Source organism: Nuphar pumila, chromosome 14, assembly GCF_984573655.1.
Source record: "Nuphar pumila chromosome 14, dmNupPumi1.hap1.1, whole genome shotgun sequence".
NCBI lineage: Eukaryota > Viridiplantae > Streptophyta > Magnoliopsida > Nymphaeales > Nymphaeaceae > Nuphar > Nuphar pumila.
In genome coordinates, this window is record NC_143262.1 from 6,302,501 (window position 1) to 6,317,470 (window position 14,970).

Here is a 14,970-nt window from a genome sequence, read left to right on the forward strand (position 1 = left end):
CTAAGGCTCAAAATGAGCTTGAGGTTCAGCAGAAAAATCACACTGCCACAAGAGCACTGGTGATTTTTTTTACGTGACATGTGAACTCTATAATATTGATCAATGGTGTAATTGACCTGTGGTCGATTTTTATGTTGGCCCCCAAATCAAGCTTGTGGTCGATATTGACCTGTTAGGTACCGTGAGTATGTGAAAGTATCTTCAACAAGATACTACAATCAAAAGTACACTATTCTTGGAAACGAATATGTGCACATACGCACAACAAGAACACTTGAAACACTTAAGAACAATACACAAACTCACAAATATGCAAATGCACTCATAAGATTCATAAGAATAAAAAAAAGGTTGGGCTATAGTCCCAAAACCCTTAACAAATACAAGAGAAGCAGCCCATATTTATAGGGCATTGAATGGGCCTTGGAGGGGCTCCACACCTAGTCGTTGGAGCCCCTCCAACGGTCACAAATGTGACCGTTGGAGGGGTCCAACGACTAGTGTTGACCCCCCAAGGCAAAGTACAATGCATTAAATACAAAAAAGAAATTAAGAAAAGAAAAAGGAATTTACAAAAAGAAAATACAAAACATATTCAAGAAAATGAATATGTGTAAAATAGTGAAATGACTAAACTACCCTTACGGCTAATAATAGAAGATATATATTTTTTATATATAATAGAGTAGATACATATACATATATCATATATATGTGTATATATCATATATATGTATATGTATTACCTTATATATATAAAAATATATAATATTGGGTTACCTGGTTGATTACATAGTTTAACTAAGTATACCCAAGACATAAAAATATGATAAGTTGCATGTATACATAAAAAAAATGCCCGGCCGGTTTCGTATCGGGGCTTGTTTCCGAACCTCATCAGTGTTCCGACACCACGAGTACACTGGATGTGTAATCATAATGTACCATAGAATAATGTTTTGACTACCACACAAGTGTAGTATGTGTTGTAGCCATGAGAAAGACTTTTGTGTACCCTGATGCAGTACGTGGGCTCTCAAAGCCCCAGTTGCCCAAAGAGGCAGGTACGATAATGTCATAAACACTAAATTGATGAGATTGATGCTCATCTGATTCTGGTGCTACCTTGGAGAGGGTAGATAGTAGAAACTTTGTGGGGTTGTTGTTGTTGAAATATACAACGTTCCTTATCAATAGCTCGATGCTCTTCCGCCCACAAGAGTTAGGGGACCAGGATTACCAAAATTGAATACTAGGTAGGTAGGTCCTAAAACTTCTGCATAAGTCAGATGTATCATGTTCTCTCGACCTTCAGGGGTTATCTCTAAAGGTCATTATACCGCCCCTTTTGAAATCTGATCAAGATAGTCAATTGGGGTATTAAATCACCCAAATCAGTTGATATCATCTGTATCGTCATACTCAAACTGTGCATACCCAAAGAGGGTTAATCAAGTGAAACACAATCATTACTGCATAGTTTTACATTTTGCTTATGTTAATGTTTACTTGAATATTGATGTTATGCTTGTGTTAAATACCATTCTCCTGCTATCCATTGTATTTCTGGCTTGTTTAAAACTTCATTATGCTCTTATGTGTTGGCACTTCACTTGTGTGCCTTGGAAAGAGATTTCCTTTAGGGGCTTGTGGTTTCTGACCCCCGATATTACCAATCTATATGTCAGTACATTTAATTTAATGTTTTTATTTGAATTTGAAACCCTGTGATGTAATAATTATTGAAAACTTGACGGAATGGTTTTTATTTTTAGTAACTTGATCCAAGATGCACTGATATGTGATTCCTCAAGATTTTTCCAACTTCAATCAATTATTTCCGCTGCAATTTAAAAAAAAATCCTAAAAAATTTGGATAAAATTTTAGGGTGTTACACCTTGTGTCCTAGTTATACAAATCTCTGTCATACCAACTATGTTTGTGTAGTGACCTGTACCCATGTCCATGTCTATGTGACATATTGGAAGATTTTCCAGTTATTTTATGCAACAAAAGGGTCCAAGAAATCAGTATTTCATGAAAGTAGCTCTAGGAGTGCTACTACAAAGACCAATAAATTTAACCAACACTAAGCAGGAACTGAGATGGAGCAGTACTTTGAAATTCTGTCAATGCAGTACTTCAAAAAGAGTATTTCTTAATGGAAAAAGATAGGAAAGAACAATTCTGAATATTCCTTTTGTCAGTATCAGGATTCATTTAACCATGAAGCAACAAGGTCAAAATCTTGCAAGTCTACTAAAACATGTAATAAGAAGAAGAGGATTCATTCACAAGCAGCAACAAGTTCAAAAGCTTGTGATTCTACTAAAACATGTAAGAAGAAGATATCTTGTAAAGTGCACATATAGATCAAACAACATTTTTTAACTGAAAAACGCAACACTCACCATAACTGTCTGGCAGTTCACCCTCCTCCATTTCATCATTATCATTTTCCTGAGTATCTTTACTCTTCATGTTGACATTATCTGGATCTTTATCTGGTACAGCTCCTTCAGACAACTGGCACTGCAGGAGGGCCACAACATCCTTTAGGTATGATTCTTGAAATTTGACATCAAGTTGGTAATTAGCCCGTTCATCACTTTGCAAGGCTGTTAAGAATGATTGTGCCACCTAAAAAGACACATCAGTAGCTCAGTCATAGATCAGCATTGAAACCATGTACCAATACCATATGAACAAGAATAAGTCAATGCACTGCAAACCACCTTATATGCACACCACTGCCCAAGTTCACCAAGGGCATAATTGATTGCCCTTAACTTTTGAATCAGATTAGCAGCTCCATCACTTTCCGTTCTTTCAGAGACACCATAAACAAGCCGCAATTCTTCCTTAGCTCCAGCATCTCTTGCCCCCATAAATTGCCATTTGCTCCTCTTTGAGCTTGCAAGGGCAGCTTTCTCCACAGCAACTTCCATTTGTTTTATTTTCTCATGGAGAGACCACAAAACAGCTGCCTTATCATACTTCACAACAACTTCGAAGGGCATTGGGACATGCTTTTCTAGTTCCCTTCGGTCTTTTATGGTACATACGATTGAATCCAGTTTGCTTTCAAGATTGCGAATTTTTATGGCACAATCCTCCTGGCTGGAAACTCCTGTAAGAGAACAAAACAATTCGACCAATTGAGACCATGCTTGATAGAAACACTCTAGAGCATTCAAACAACAACAGATCCAACAGAAAAATGACAACTTGCAGAAGAATGGAAGGAGTTCAGCAATCATACCCTTCAGGTTAACAGGGGAAGCTGTCATTCCAAAAACAGAAGGTCTCTTCTCCTTGGGTGTTGTATGATAAAACTCTGACATCACCAATGAATATGGATGTTTCTTCACAGCATGATGGCATTCATCCAATATCAGGAGATGGATGTCTTCCATTCTTATTATGCTGTGCCTGAGAATGTTCAGCAGAATTTGAGCTGTCATTACTAGTACCTGCGGTGGGAATAAGCAGTCACAGCAAAGGCAGAACGATCACACTAAAATATACAATACCCAATTTGAGGTTGAGCTAAAAGAATTCCAATAAAACAGGATGAGAGGGACGCTTATCAACTGTTTACCAGTCATTTACCAGTTTCACTTACTTGTTTTGTGTCAAACTCGCGTTGCCACCTTCTACAATCCCAAAAATCTTGACCCATTTCACCGCAGTAATGGCCAACATTGTAGCCTGTGCCTTCGCGAATGACTTCTGCTTGCTGAAGTAAAAAACAGAAGGTAGAAATGTCAACATGATGTGCAATCCATCAAAAAAGGAAAACATACCTAAAAAGATAACCACAGACGATGGAAGAGAATACCATGCTTATGCAAATTTTCTATGAAACATTGGATTAAGAACCAATTCAAACAATCAAAGCAGAAACATTCACGTATGTATTGGTGTTTCTCCTCCTGCTGCACATTAATTTCACTCGACAAAATCCAATTACAAAACGACTTAAAATAACAAGGAAAATGCAAAAATCAAAACATTTCTATACATCCAACCCCTACCTGATAAACAAGCGGAACCTTCGGTACCAAGAAGATCGCCAGCATTTTCTTATTGTCCTTGAGCATTTCCATGTACTTGCTCTTGATCAGCAAGACGGCAATGAGCGTCTTCCCCGCCCCGGTTTCCAGAAAGGCAATAGTGTTCTTGGTTTTTGCCTGCTCAAGGACTTCCAACTGGTACTGCCTCGCCCGTTCCTCGGCCGGCTTCTCCTTCTTAACGTCCGGCTTCTTCTCCATCCCACTCCTTGCATGTTCAGGAGAATCCTGCTTTTCACGTGACTTGGATGATTCCCGCTCCCAATCAGCCTCCCAATCTCCTTGACGATACACCAATTTCCCCGCTCGATCCCTCTCCCAATAACCCATCCGCTCCTTTTCCCTTTCCCTCCGATCGCCGCCTTCCCTCGCCCTCTTGCTCCTATCCCTATCCCTATCCCTCCGATCTCTGTCATCCCAATCACGCTCCCTCCTCCTGCAAGCCCGTTCCCTCTCCGTCGAAACACCGTAGCGACTGCCCGAGCAGAGGTACCTATCACCGCCACCGTCGCCCGTACGCTTCCTCTTCCCGCCATTCTCCTCACACTCCCTATCCCTCCTCCTACCATCCCCCTCCCTCGACCGCCCCTCCCTCCGGCTCCCCCGCCACGACCTTTCTTTATTCTCCTCCTCCCGAACCCGGTTCCCACCGGCCGGCCAAGGCGATGGCGAGCATGCCAGCGTCACCTCCATCTTACAGTCCTCGGCGAGCTCATCGACGAACAACTCCACCAAATCATTCACCTTCCCACCCGCCACCTCGCCCACCGCTACGGGCGGCACTAACCCGCCACCGTGCACGCTCTCAAAGAACGAATCTATCCCCCCGAAGAAGGAATTCTCCACGGGCACGTAATCATCGTCGCCGGGGACCTTCCCGGAGTCTAAATCAGGCAGCATGTCGATGAGGTCGGAGATGTCCTCGCAGGCGTCTAGCCAGTAGGAGGGCCTCGAATCCCCCTCCAGATTCATACCGCCGGCAACTGAGGGCTGAAAACCGACCTTATCCGGCGGGGCGCCGGGCACCACCAATGCCGGCGGAGATCCGACACAGTTACCACCGCCGAGGCCCTCCATTTCCCCCCGGGACTAGGCTTCCAAAGCACGCTTCTTCCTCCCCCTCTCCGCTCTCAACACCAGCAGCAGCAGCAGCGATCGCTCGAGAAGATAGCCAGGACACCTTCTCGCCTTCTTCTTCAACGACTACTAGGAGTGCTGAGACTGAGAGGAAGCAGAGGAAGAAGAAGAAGAAGAATAAGAGGGGGTAGGAAGCCAAAACCCTAAAAGCCCTAGTCCTGGCCCCTAACCCTATGGAGCATTTAAGGAGGCGGGGAGGATGACTGGATGAGGAGCACGGTCTGTCCCTGTGTGTGGGGTGCAGGGATTTTTTGACCACTCGTCTTACCTCTCTCTCTCTCTCTCTCTCTCTAAATATATGTATCTCTCTGTGTGCCCTTCTTTCCCTCTTCCGCTTGATATAACGGTTAAAGCCGTTTAAGAGGCATGGTTTGTTTGGTAAATATGCAGTAACTTGGGGTTAATGTGGAATTGAGTTCAGAGGGCGGTGGGGGGAATTTAAAAAACAAGCCATTGTAAGGGTAAAACGAGGAAAAGTATGTTTTTCCAAATAAGGGTTTTGATATATTTTTTATTTTATTCTGTGCGTTACCTACTGTCTATCGAGTGATGTTTTTTTCATATTTTCAAGTAGAACTTGGTCCACAAATTTTTTTTTTTTTAAAGGCAAGCTGGGGTTGTGGTTAGGCAGACCCTTACCAGATATCTCTTAAGCCCCATGTGTCAGATCAGAGGGATTCGAACCTAGGCCTTAAGCTTGGCAAAGGACCCTGCTTACCACATGAGATGCCACCTGACACAAATTTAATGGGGCATATATTGGCTAAAATATCCTCATTATCGCTTTCTTCAAGGTAAGGAAGTCAATGAATTGAATTTGATCCAATAATATCTGACTGAATCTGAATACACTTATTCGGATTTGGTAGGCCAAATGATATCTTATTATAATCGAATGTGGATATGGTTTTTATTTTTTGTGATTCATGTGATTTTTTTTATCATCGAATCATGATTTTTTTTAGATATAGTATGGGTTTAATCGTGTACACATAATTTTATATGTAAAAAAATTATTTACAAACTAAACTAATATTTTATTATAAAAATAAATTATTTTTTATACAAAAAATATTTAAAAAAAAAATATTCATAAAAATATTCATGATAACACTTTTTCTTCGTGATATTTGTATATAATAAAGATATTCACAAACTAATTTGGTTTTTTATTATGATCTTTTCATGCACTCTTTGGCATAACAAGACAGAATCTTAGTCTTGTGCACAAGAGGACATTTGAAATGCATTTAGACCAGGAAGGTGATGAAATTCAATACCTTTAAAACATTTGGTGTCTTCTGTAGATTTATGCACGTGTCATAACACAAAAATCAAGGCTTGTTGTTGCCGTGCTACCAGTGGTACAACATTATGGTTGTCTTTCGAGCGCATAAAAAGGTTTAAGTAGTAATCAAATCAAGATGATTTTTTTTTAAAGGAAAATTAAATCAAATGCTGATACTCAATTTTGACTACTAAGATTCGACTCCTTAAAAAACTCGTTTAAGCTTGGCGTAATAATAATGTGAGCTTGAGCATTAATTTTGAGGTCAAGTAAACTTGTATGTGTATATTTAAAAGTCTATCATATATACGGTACTGATAGGGTGCTCTTGGAGCACTAATTCCACCAAATAGAAAACTTCAAATTTAAAAAAAAAATTGAACCTTTTTAATTGATCGGACCTTATAGACATGATCTACAATCATTATTTAATATTTAATGACACAAATTTTGGATCATGTTATTATGGCATCCATGTAGTTTTTTTTAAGATGTTAAAAAATCAACGTACCAACATGTCATGACTTAAAAAATTCAAATTTTAGTTCAAAAATCATGAGCCAAAACATGATTCCTATATGTTTAGTGCATAAGGTATGATTGAGAAGATGCAACCTACAACTATGATTTCTACTATATATATATATATATATATATATATATATATATATATATATATATATATATATATATATATATATATATATATATATATATATATATATATATATATATATATATATATATAGTAATGATAGGGTGCTTGGGAACACCTACTCCCTTGTCTAGAACATTAGTTTATTTTTAAACAAATGGTTTAGATAGAACTTGAAATTTTGATGGGTTTTCATTATTAATGATTTAAAAAAAAAGAGGGTTGACCATTTCCAAAAAAGATAGTAAATGAATTATTCTCTCTCTCTTATACATAACCATCGATGGATGATGAACATGGATGCATGGCATGCATCCATGTCCATCAACTCACCTTTCTTTTTTTTTCACAGTTTAAACAAATAAAAAATCCTCTCTTGTCTCTCCCCTACTTTCATATTCATACATGGATGCATGAGCATGAATTGATAATGAACATAAATGCATGGTTGGATGAAAACATGGATGGATCTCTCTCTCATAGTTATGGTCATGCATCTATGTGACCATCATCCATAATACATAATACATAATACATATATATAAGGCAACTACAATTAATTTTTAACTTTGGAATCAGCCCCACCACCACTCACGCCTCTCTCGATTAGTTTTTGAAAGGTATCATTAACAGAAAACCATCAAAATTAGCGTGTTCAGCAATCTCACCTAAACCGTTGGATTGGAAACAATGGCATAGATGAGGGAGTAGGTGCTCCGGCAGCACTGTATGATTATTAATTATATATTGGTAATGATGGGGGTGCTCCCGGAGATTTTCAAATTTCTTGAACCATTTTTGTTGAAGAGACCCTTAGACGTGATCTATAAGCATTATTTAGTAGAAAACAAGTTTTGGATCATGTGATTATAGCATACATACATGTATATTTTTTAAAACCTTTAAAAACCAACCTTCCACAATATATCAAAATTTCATGACTTAAAATTTGTTATTTTTATGTTAAAAAAACATGATTCAAATCATGATTTCTATCAAACAAACGATGTTGAGTATATCCATAAGGTTTGATTGAGAAGATACAATCTACAATCATGATTTCTAATATGTGGGAGTAGGTACTCCGGGAGCATTACTTAGGGTGTATTTGGATATTGAGGTGAGAATTATTGTGATTGATAGTCCGTTATATACAATAATACCAATTCTATCGATTTATGTTTGAAATACCTAAGATAAAGACAAAAGTAACCCTCAATCTAATTGATAATTACTTTTTGGCCCGGAGAGCTCCACTCATCACTTATGAGTTTCAACAAGTTAATATGAAATCAATAGTTCAAAACCTACAAATGTGTAGCTGACATGGGCTCCGCTCATCTGGTAGGCGCCACCAAGTTGAGCAATGACAGGACGTCACAAGTTCAAAACCAGTGGTGATGTGTCTCCCCACAAGGTAGAAGCAGGATGTATTATTCCCACACCATATCCTTCTTACTTTTCTAACCTCATGATTTCACATACCATATCCTTAGGAATTACATTTACCTCAATAACATTGAATTCAAACAAATCATTGCATTTAAAAGCAAAATATAAAGTTATCACATTTTTACTCCTTAACACCCTTCTTTCTCTACTTGATTATGAGGCTTTCTTAAATTACACTCCTAGGTCTGGCATTTTTCTTACTACTTAACGAGCTTATACAAGTCAAGCCATGCCAAGTACCTGCTGTTCACATTCAATTTGAAGAGCCTATTTTACGTGTTTGAACGATGCAAGCCACGAGCAGCTTGGCTTGTTTCCCAACCCTATCCCCTAAGGCTGGTTTTAGAAAACAAAAGGTAGTCAAGTTTTAGGTTTTCCTTTATTTAGTTTCACGGAGTGATGATTTATTATTTTATTAAAAGTACTTAACGTGATCATGTTTAGCCGAACTGAGCTTGAGCTCGAGCTCGAGCTCGCTCATGCCTAAATGAGACCAGCTAAACGCTAGGTTGTTCATGTAAAATAATCCATGTTAATTATTACATATAATGTTTATATATTATGCCTTAAAACTATATGTATTTTATATATTACACATAATAGTTCACATTTTATACATTTTTTATGCATTACTGTCTTTATATTTTACATTAAAAACATATATTACACATAAAATATATGCATATTTTATCTATAAGAGCAAGAGCTAACCCGAGCTGCACCCTGAAATGGGGTTCGACTCCTGTTCGTGGCTTGACTCGAACCGATCAAGATCGAGTTCATAAGGAGCTGAATTGAGCTAAGTCACGAGTTGCTCAGTTCGTTTACCAGCCCTATCACGTAGTCTAACTAGAAATGGTAAGAAAGGTCAACGTGGCAACAGGATTTTTTCGTAGCTTGTTGTTTGAAGCATCGTCGTTGTCAACCCCATCGTTTCTATCCAACTTACGAAAGAATCGACCAAAGGACCAAAGGATAAGCCCGTGATGTGGACCATCCGATCCCTCGAATCCTGGAGATGGGGCAGTCTTGATTCTTCAACATTATGTGATGTTCAGAGTGCGGGTCCTGCTAAGGCTCACATCCACGCATAGTAACAAATTTCTTCAGATTTTCAGAAATTGCCTGAAAGTTTAAAACGGCAAATTTCTGCGAGATTTTAAAAATATTGCAGGATTCATGAAAAAACATAAATACCGTGATTTAAATGCGATATTTATGTTTAAAATGGCTATTTCTCATGAAAAAGCAGTATATTTTTATTTTCAAAAAATTATTATTAAAATTTTATTATAAAAATTTTTTTTAATTTATTTTTTTATCGTCGATATTTTACCAAAAAAATGCAAGAATTATGAAAAAATTTCGAAGTTTTTGAAAAATGAGATTTTGCCATTTTTAACGTTTGTCACTATGTATCCACGGTCACAAATGTCGATGCATGGATTTTATCGTGGAAAGAATTCTTTTTATTTTTTTGGTGTGGGAGTAAAAAGAATGTATAAATAAAATGCAAAATATTTAAAAATTAGGAAGAATGTTCATATCACGATAACATCGTGATAAAATCATGGCATCTTTTTAAAATAAGCGGTTTTCTAAAGTACTACGATTTTCCAAAAGTTCTAAAAGTATAACAACAAAATCGTGTTAATTTTTTTGTCTAAAAAAAACAAAATCAAATTTATTTTAAATTATCACCAATATCCGCGTGTATGTGATCACGGTAAGAGTGACGAATAGTATCATGGCAAAAAGTTGAAAGCAACAATTTATGAATCATGAAATTCTTCACGATATTTTCAAAATTCATTTTTCCCGTCAGCTCATCATTCAGTTGATGTAACAATTTTAGTGTTTCTAAGACTTTTTATATTAATTTTTTATTTGAAGGATGGTTGTGTTTTTTTTTTAGATATTACTATTTCCTAAAAAAGACTATTTTTAAAAAACAGGCGGTTTTCTAAAAAAAAACACCATTATTTTTGTCTATGTGTCCACACGTGAAAGCATACCGCACGTGCATGTCAATCATAAGAGGGTAATTGGGGGCCATGAACAGTATTGCAGTGGGAGATAATGGCTTCTGCCCCCACACCCTTTTTTCTTTTTTCTCATAATGAAAAGTTGAAAGGCCCAAGGACCCTAACCTCCTGCTTTACATCTGAAGAATCAAATATGCAAATCAGAATCATCCAGAAAAGGGGGGGAGAGCAATGCTGAAAACAACAGCAAAAGAATCTCCCAGACAAGCACTATTCACAAAGTTGGGATATTGCAATAAGTTATATATTTGGCATGCCAATATTTTATATTCTTTGGCACACAACATCTATGTGCATCTGGAAAAATATAAATCCCTTGAAATTTTAATTTTCTCATTTAGCTAGACTGACGAATTTTCAAAAGCTCTTGTTTTTTTTATATGTTAATTCACAAATTTAAGAGATTGGGAACGAGGAGATACGTAAGAAGGTAGGCATTGCACCCATTGAAAATAAGATGAGAGAGAATCGTTTACGGTGGTTTGGACATATTCGACGAAAGCCTAATGATGCTCCAGTTAGAAGGATGGAGAAATGAGAAAATATATTAGTTAAAAGAGGTCGGGGTAGGCCTAGGAAGACATGAATGGAGGTGATAAGAAAGGATATGAATGCTTTGAACCTCACCCAGGACATGGCATTGGATAGAAATGAATGGAGGAGAAGGATTCATGTGGAAGACCCATAATGATTTTCTTTGTTGGTTCATATCGCCGACCCCAATTGTTTTGGGATGAAGGCGTAGTTGTAGTTGTTGTTGTTGTTGTTGTCACAAATTTAAGAGATTCAAGAAAATCAAGAAAATGGAGAAATTATAGAATATGGTTAGTACTTGTGTTTCATTTTTTTAGACAGAAAATCCCCAATCACTGACTGCATATTGACAGGCCTCTGGTTGATAAAACCCTTGAAGTGTTCCTTACTTAATGTGAGTACAACCAATTTCCACCTTATGGCAAACTCTGATGTAAATTGAGGGAGCTTGACTTATGAGAAAGTTGCTCTCATACTAAATTAATGTAAACAGAAAAGGGAGAAAACTACCAACTTAAGATTATCTCTACTCTATATTTTGAAAAAGCTAAAAAAATAAAAAATAACATGAAATTGAAATAACTAAAAATAAAAAAAGAAATACTAAAATTTATCTCATTTTCAAACTCTGAATTCTATATAGAGCTCTCGTATTTTTATAGATGAGGTCTCCCACATCTCAATTCAAGTAAAATACCTAGTCTGATAAACTCTTTAAAAAAAATCTTAATTATCTTAATATAATAAAATTGAATATTGAATTAAAGATTCATAAAATTATCTAAATACTAAAAATGATAAAAAAGATCAAAAAATATCAAAGGGATCCAAATAAATCCTTATGAAACTCTCTTGGATTTTGAGTGTGCTCACTAATTACAGAATTTGCAAAGATGAAAATTTATAGATTTTAGCTTGCTTCACACAAACATTTTTAGTGAGGGCTGAAACTCTAGATGGAAATGCAAACATGTTAGGATTTATGCCATCACTTGCTTTCTAGAGAATCCATGGACCATCAAGATTTGGGTCCATTGCTTAAAATGGAAAAACATAAAAGATAAGATACCTCTCAATCATTTCAAAAAGCTGCATACATGTCAATATTTTAAATAAGATATTCTCTTTTTCAGAAAAGGTATGACAATAATTTGATCTATTCACTCTTTTCAAGATGCTCCGCCTGGACGTATGAGAGAGACTTGACTCCTTCACACATTCTTGGATTCCCCAAATGCTTGTAGAATGTCAACCCCAATTCAAAACCCATAAAGTGTAAAGTAAGGGAAAAAGGAAAGATATGAATGAAACAGCGAATCTGTGGGCGACAGAAAGAAACCTTTTTTTTTAATTTTTTGCAATCTTGAGAGGGAGAAAATTAGGGGTGTTAACCGGTCGGGTTTGGTTCGGGCTCAGGTGAAACCAGACTTGGATCAGGTTTTTGGGTATGGTATCGGGTCTGGACCCAGGTCTAATGAGGTCCATTATCAAAAACCATACCCAGACCCAATAAGAACTGCACGAATCAAACCTGGACCATACCCGATAAAACCATATTTTTTTTTTTTATCATTTTTACATTGAAAATTTGTGGGTCTTAATCAAAACTCGGGTCAGGTCTGTGTCTGGTATAAAATTTCATAAATTATACCCGGGTCCATGTATTAATTGGTCTTTCGGGTCCTGACCCGGGTCTTAATAGGATCTTCTTATTTATCACTATACTCGGACCCTATAGGGTTGGGTTCGGGTAAACCAGGCCCCTTGACACCCCTAAAGAAAATAAGATAAGGTTCTCCATGTCAATATGAATTGTGAACATACAATGCAGATACGATGTTTACATTACATTTGTTATGTTTGTCTTGAATTCTTATTTGGTGGCCCCAAAGGAGTTTGGCCTAGTGGAGGGGGGCCTTGGCCACTTAGCGGTAGGGTTGGCAAAAACTGACACGACCTGCCAACCCACCTCTTAGGCGGGTTTGGGTTGGGCTTAAACGAACCCGTTTAATAAACGGGTCGACCCACCTAACCTATTTATTAAACGGGTTGGGTTCGTGTTAGGGGTATGCCAACCCACCAACCCTGCTGACCCGTTTAATAAATGGGTTAGGCGGGCGGGTCAACCCGCCAACCCGTTTACCCAACCCAACCCATTTATAAACGGGTTAGCGGGTTACCCGTTTAATAAACGGGTCGGGTTCGTGTTTGCCACAGCCAACCTGTTTAATAAATGGGTCGGGTTCGGGTTGAGGTATGATGACCCGCCAACCCGCCGGGTCGACCCACCAACCTGCAGGGTCGACCCGCCAACCCGACCCGAGTGCCACCCCTACTTGGCGGGTAGTCAGGGTTTCATTCTCATAAGCGTTGGCACCTTGCATTACTGAGTGCAACGTCCACCTAGTTCACAAGTCTTTGCTCAGCAGAAGCTTGGTGACTCCCTGGGGTCAAAGGGTGTGCCACGGGTTTATACCATCTGGACAGCGACTGTAAGTATGGCAGACTTAGCCAACGCGACTAGGTCTCTGATTCTGAGGGTGGCTTCCCAATCATATATGAAAGAAAATTTTCTTGCTTGGTGACTTGATTCAATAAATTTGTAGAAAACTTAAAAGAAAATGCTAAAAGATTTCATTTAGATATTTTATGATAGAGGATAGGATTTTCGCATCTCTTTATTCTCAAGTATCTACTCTCTTTTTTATTGGTACAACCTTTTATGTTTTCTAGAGTAAGACCCCACATTTTCAGGTAAAGCTTCTAAGACCATGGCCTGGTTGGATATGCTGCAGTTAGGACTAGTAAAATTGAGTTGAACAAACCGAACACAAGCTGTTTGGGTTCAGCTCATTTTCCCATGGAACCCAAATTGGGCTTGTATCTAGCTGAGCCAATCTGAAGGTTTTGACAAGCGGAGCTCCAGCTGATTTGTGCAAAAAGATTTGTATGTATTTCAATGAGTGAAAACAGTGTGACTTGAAACCCAAACCTACTTTATGAAAGTTTAACAAACATTATTATATTATTTTTTATGACATATAATACACCTACTGTTATGTATATTACATTTATGTGAGCTCACCCAAGCCAAGTCTAGCTAAACATCAATGAGTTGTTTAAGCTAAATGAGTTGCTCATAGGGATGTCTGTGGACCCGGGGGGGACGCCCCCCGCCCCACCTCGTCCTGTTTGGGTTGATGATGGAGGACATGAAACGGGGATTAACTTACTTTTCCCCCCGTTGAGCCCCGTCCCCGTCCCCGTCCCGATCCCTGACCCATCCGCAATCCTTCTTTAGGGATAGCAGTGGACCGAGGGGAAATGGGAGCCCTGCCCTGCCTCGCCCAGTTTGGACCGGGGATGGAGGACATGAAACTGTGATGAAGGGGAGGATGGTGGGCAGGATTTTGAGAGGGGGTGGAGGTGTAGACCTTGTCCCCCGCCCCGCCCTGGTCCACTGCCATCCCTAGTTGTTCATTGCTTGTGTCACTAATCCTGTTTGTCCAACATGAACGGGCTTCGTTCATGTTCAACCCGAACTAAGCTGAGCCACGAGCTGATCGGTTCCTTTTTCACCCCTAACTGCATGCCATCAGATAGACATGGGGCGGCAGTTTCATTGCGCCCAATTTGATTCGAGACATGGACCCTTGAAAGGTGAAGAAAATAAAAAGATGCTTGACGTTGGTCATAGATGGCTTAACAAGAAGGGAAGGGTCATAATAACCTTGTGGTTGGTATGAGCTGTCAGTGAACCTCTCGTGGTGGGACGTTGCAGGTTC

At 38.4% G+C, this 14,970-nt stretch overlaps 1 protein-coding gene across 2 annotated transcripts in view; it reads right to left on the bottom strand.

Moving 5' to 3' along the window:
- LOC149816184 (endoribonuclease Dicer homolog 1-like) overlaps positions 1 to 5,287 on the bottom strand; it is an 18,801-nt gene extending 13,514 nt beyond the window's left edge. Inside the window, exons 1-5 of one of the 2 annotated variants that reach the window (XM_089987826.1) lie at positions 4,039 to 5,287; positions 3,627 to 3,740; positions 3,264 to 3,474; positions 2,737 to 3,131; positions 2,413 to 2,641 (exon numbers count right to left, since the gene is read on the bottom strand). In XM_089987826.1, the coding sequence (XP_089843952.1) occupies positions 2,413 to 2,641; positions 2,737 to 3,131; positions 3,264 to 3,474; positions 3,627 to 3,740; positions 4,039 to 5,151 (2,062 nt within the window). In that variant the 5' untranslated portion in view covers positions 5,152 to 5,287. The remainder of the gene's footprint in view (positions 1 to 2,412; positions 2,642 to 2,736; positions 3,132 to 3,263; positions 3,475 to 3,626; positions 3,741 to 4,038) is intronic. The other variant, XM_089987827.1, reaches the window with a different exon arrangement.
- Positions 5,288 to 14,970: the final 9,683 nt, after the last annotated feature.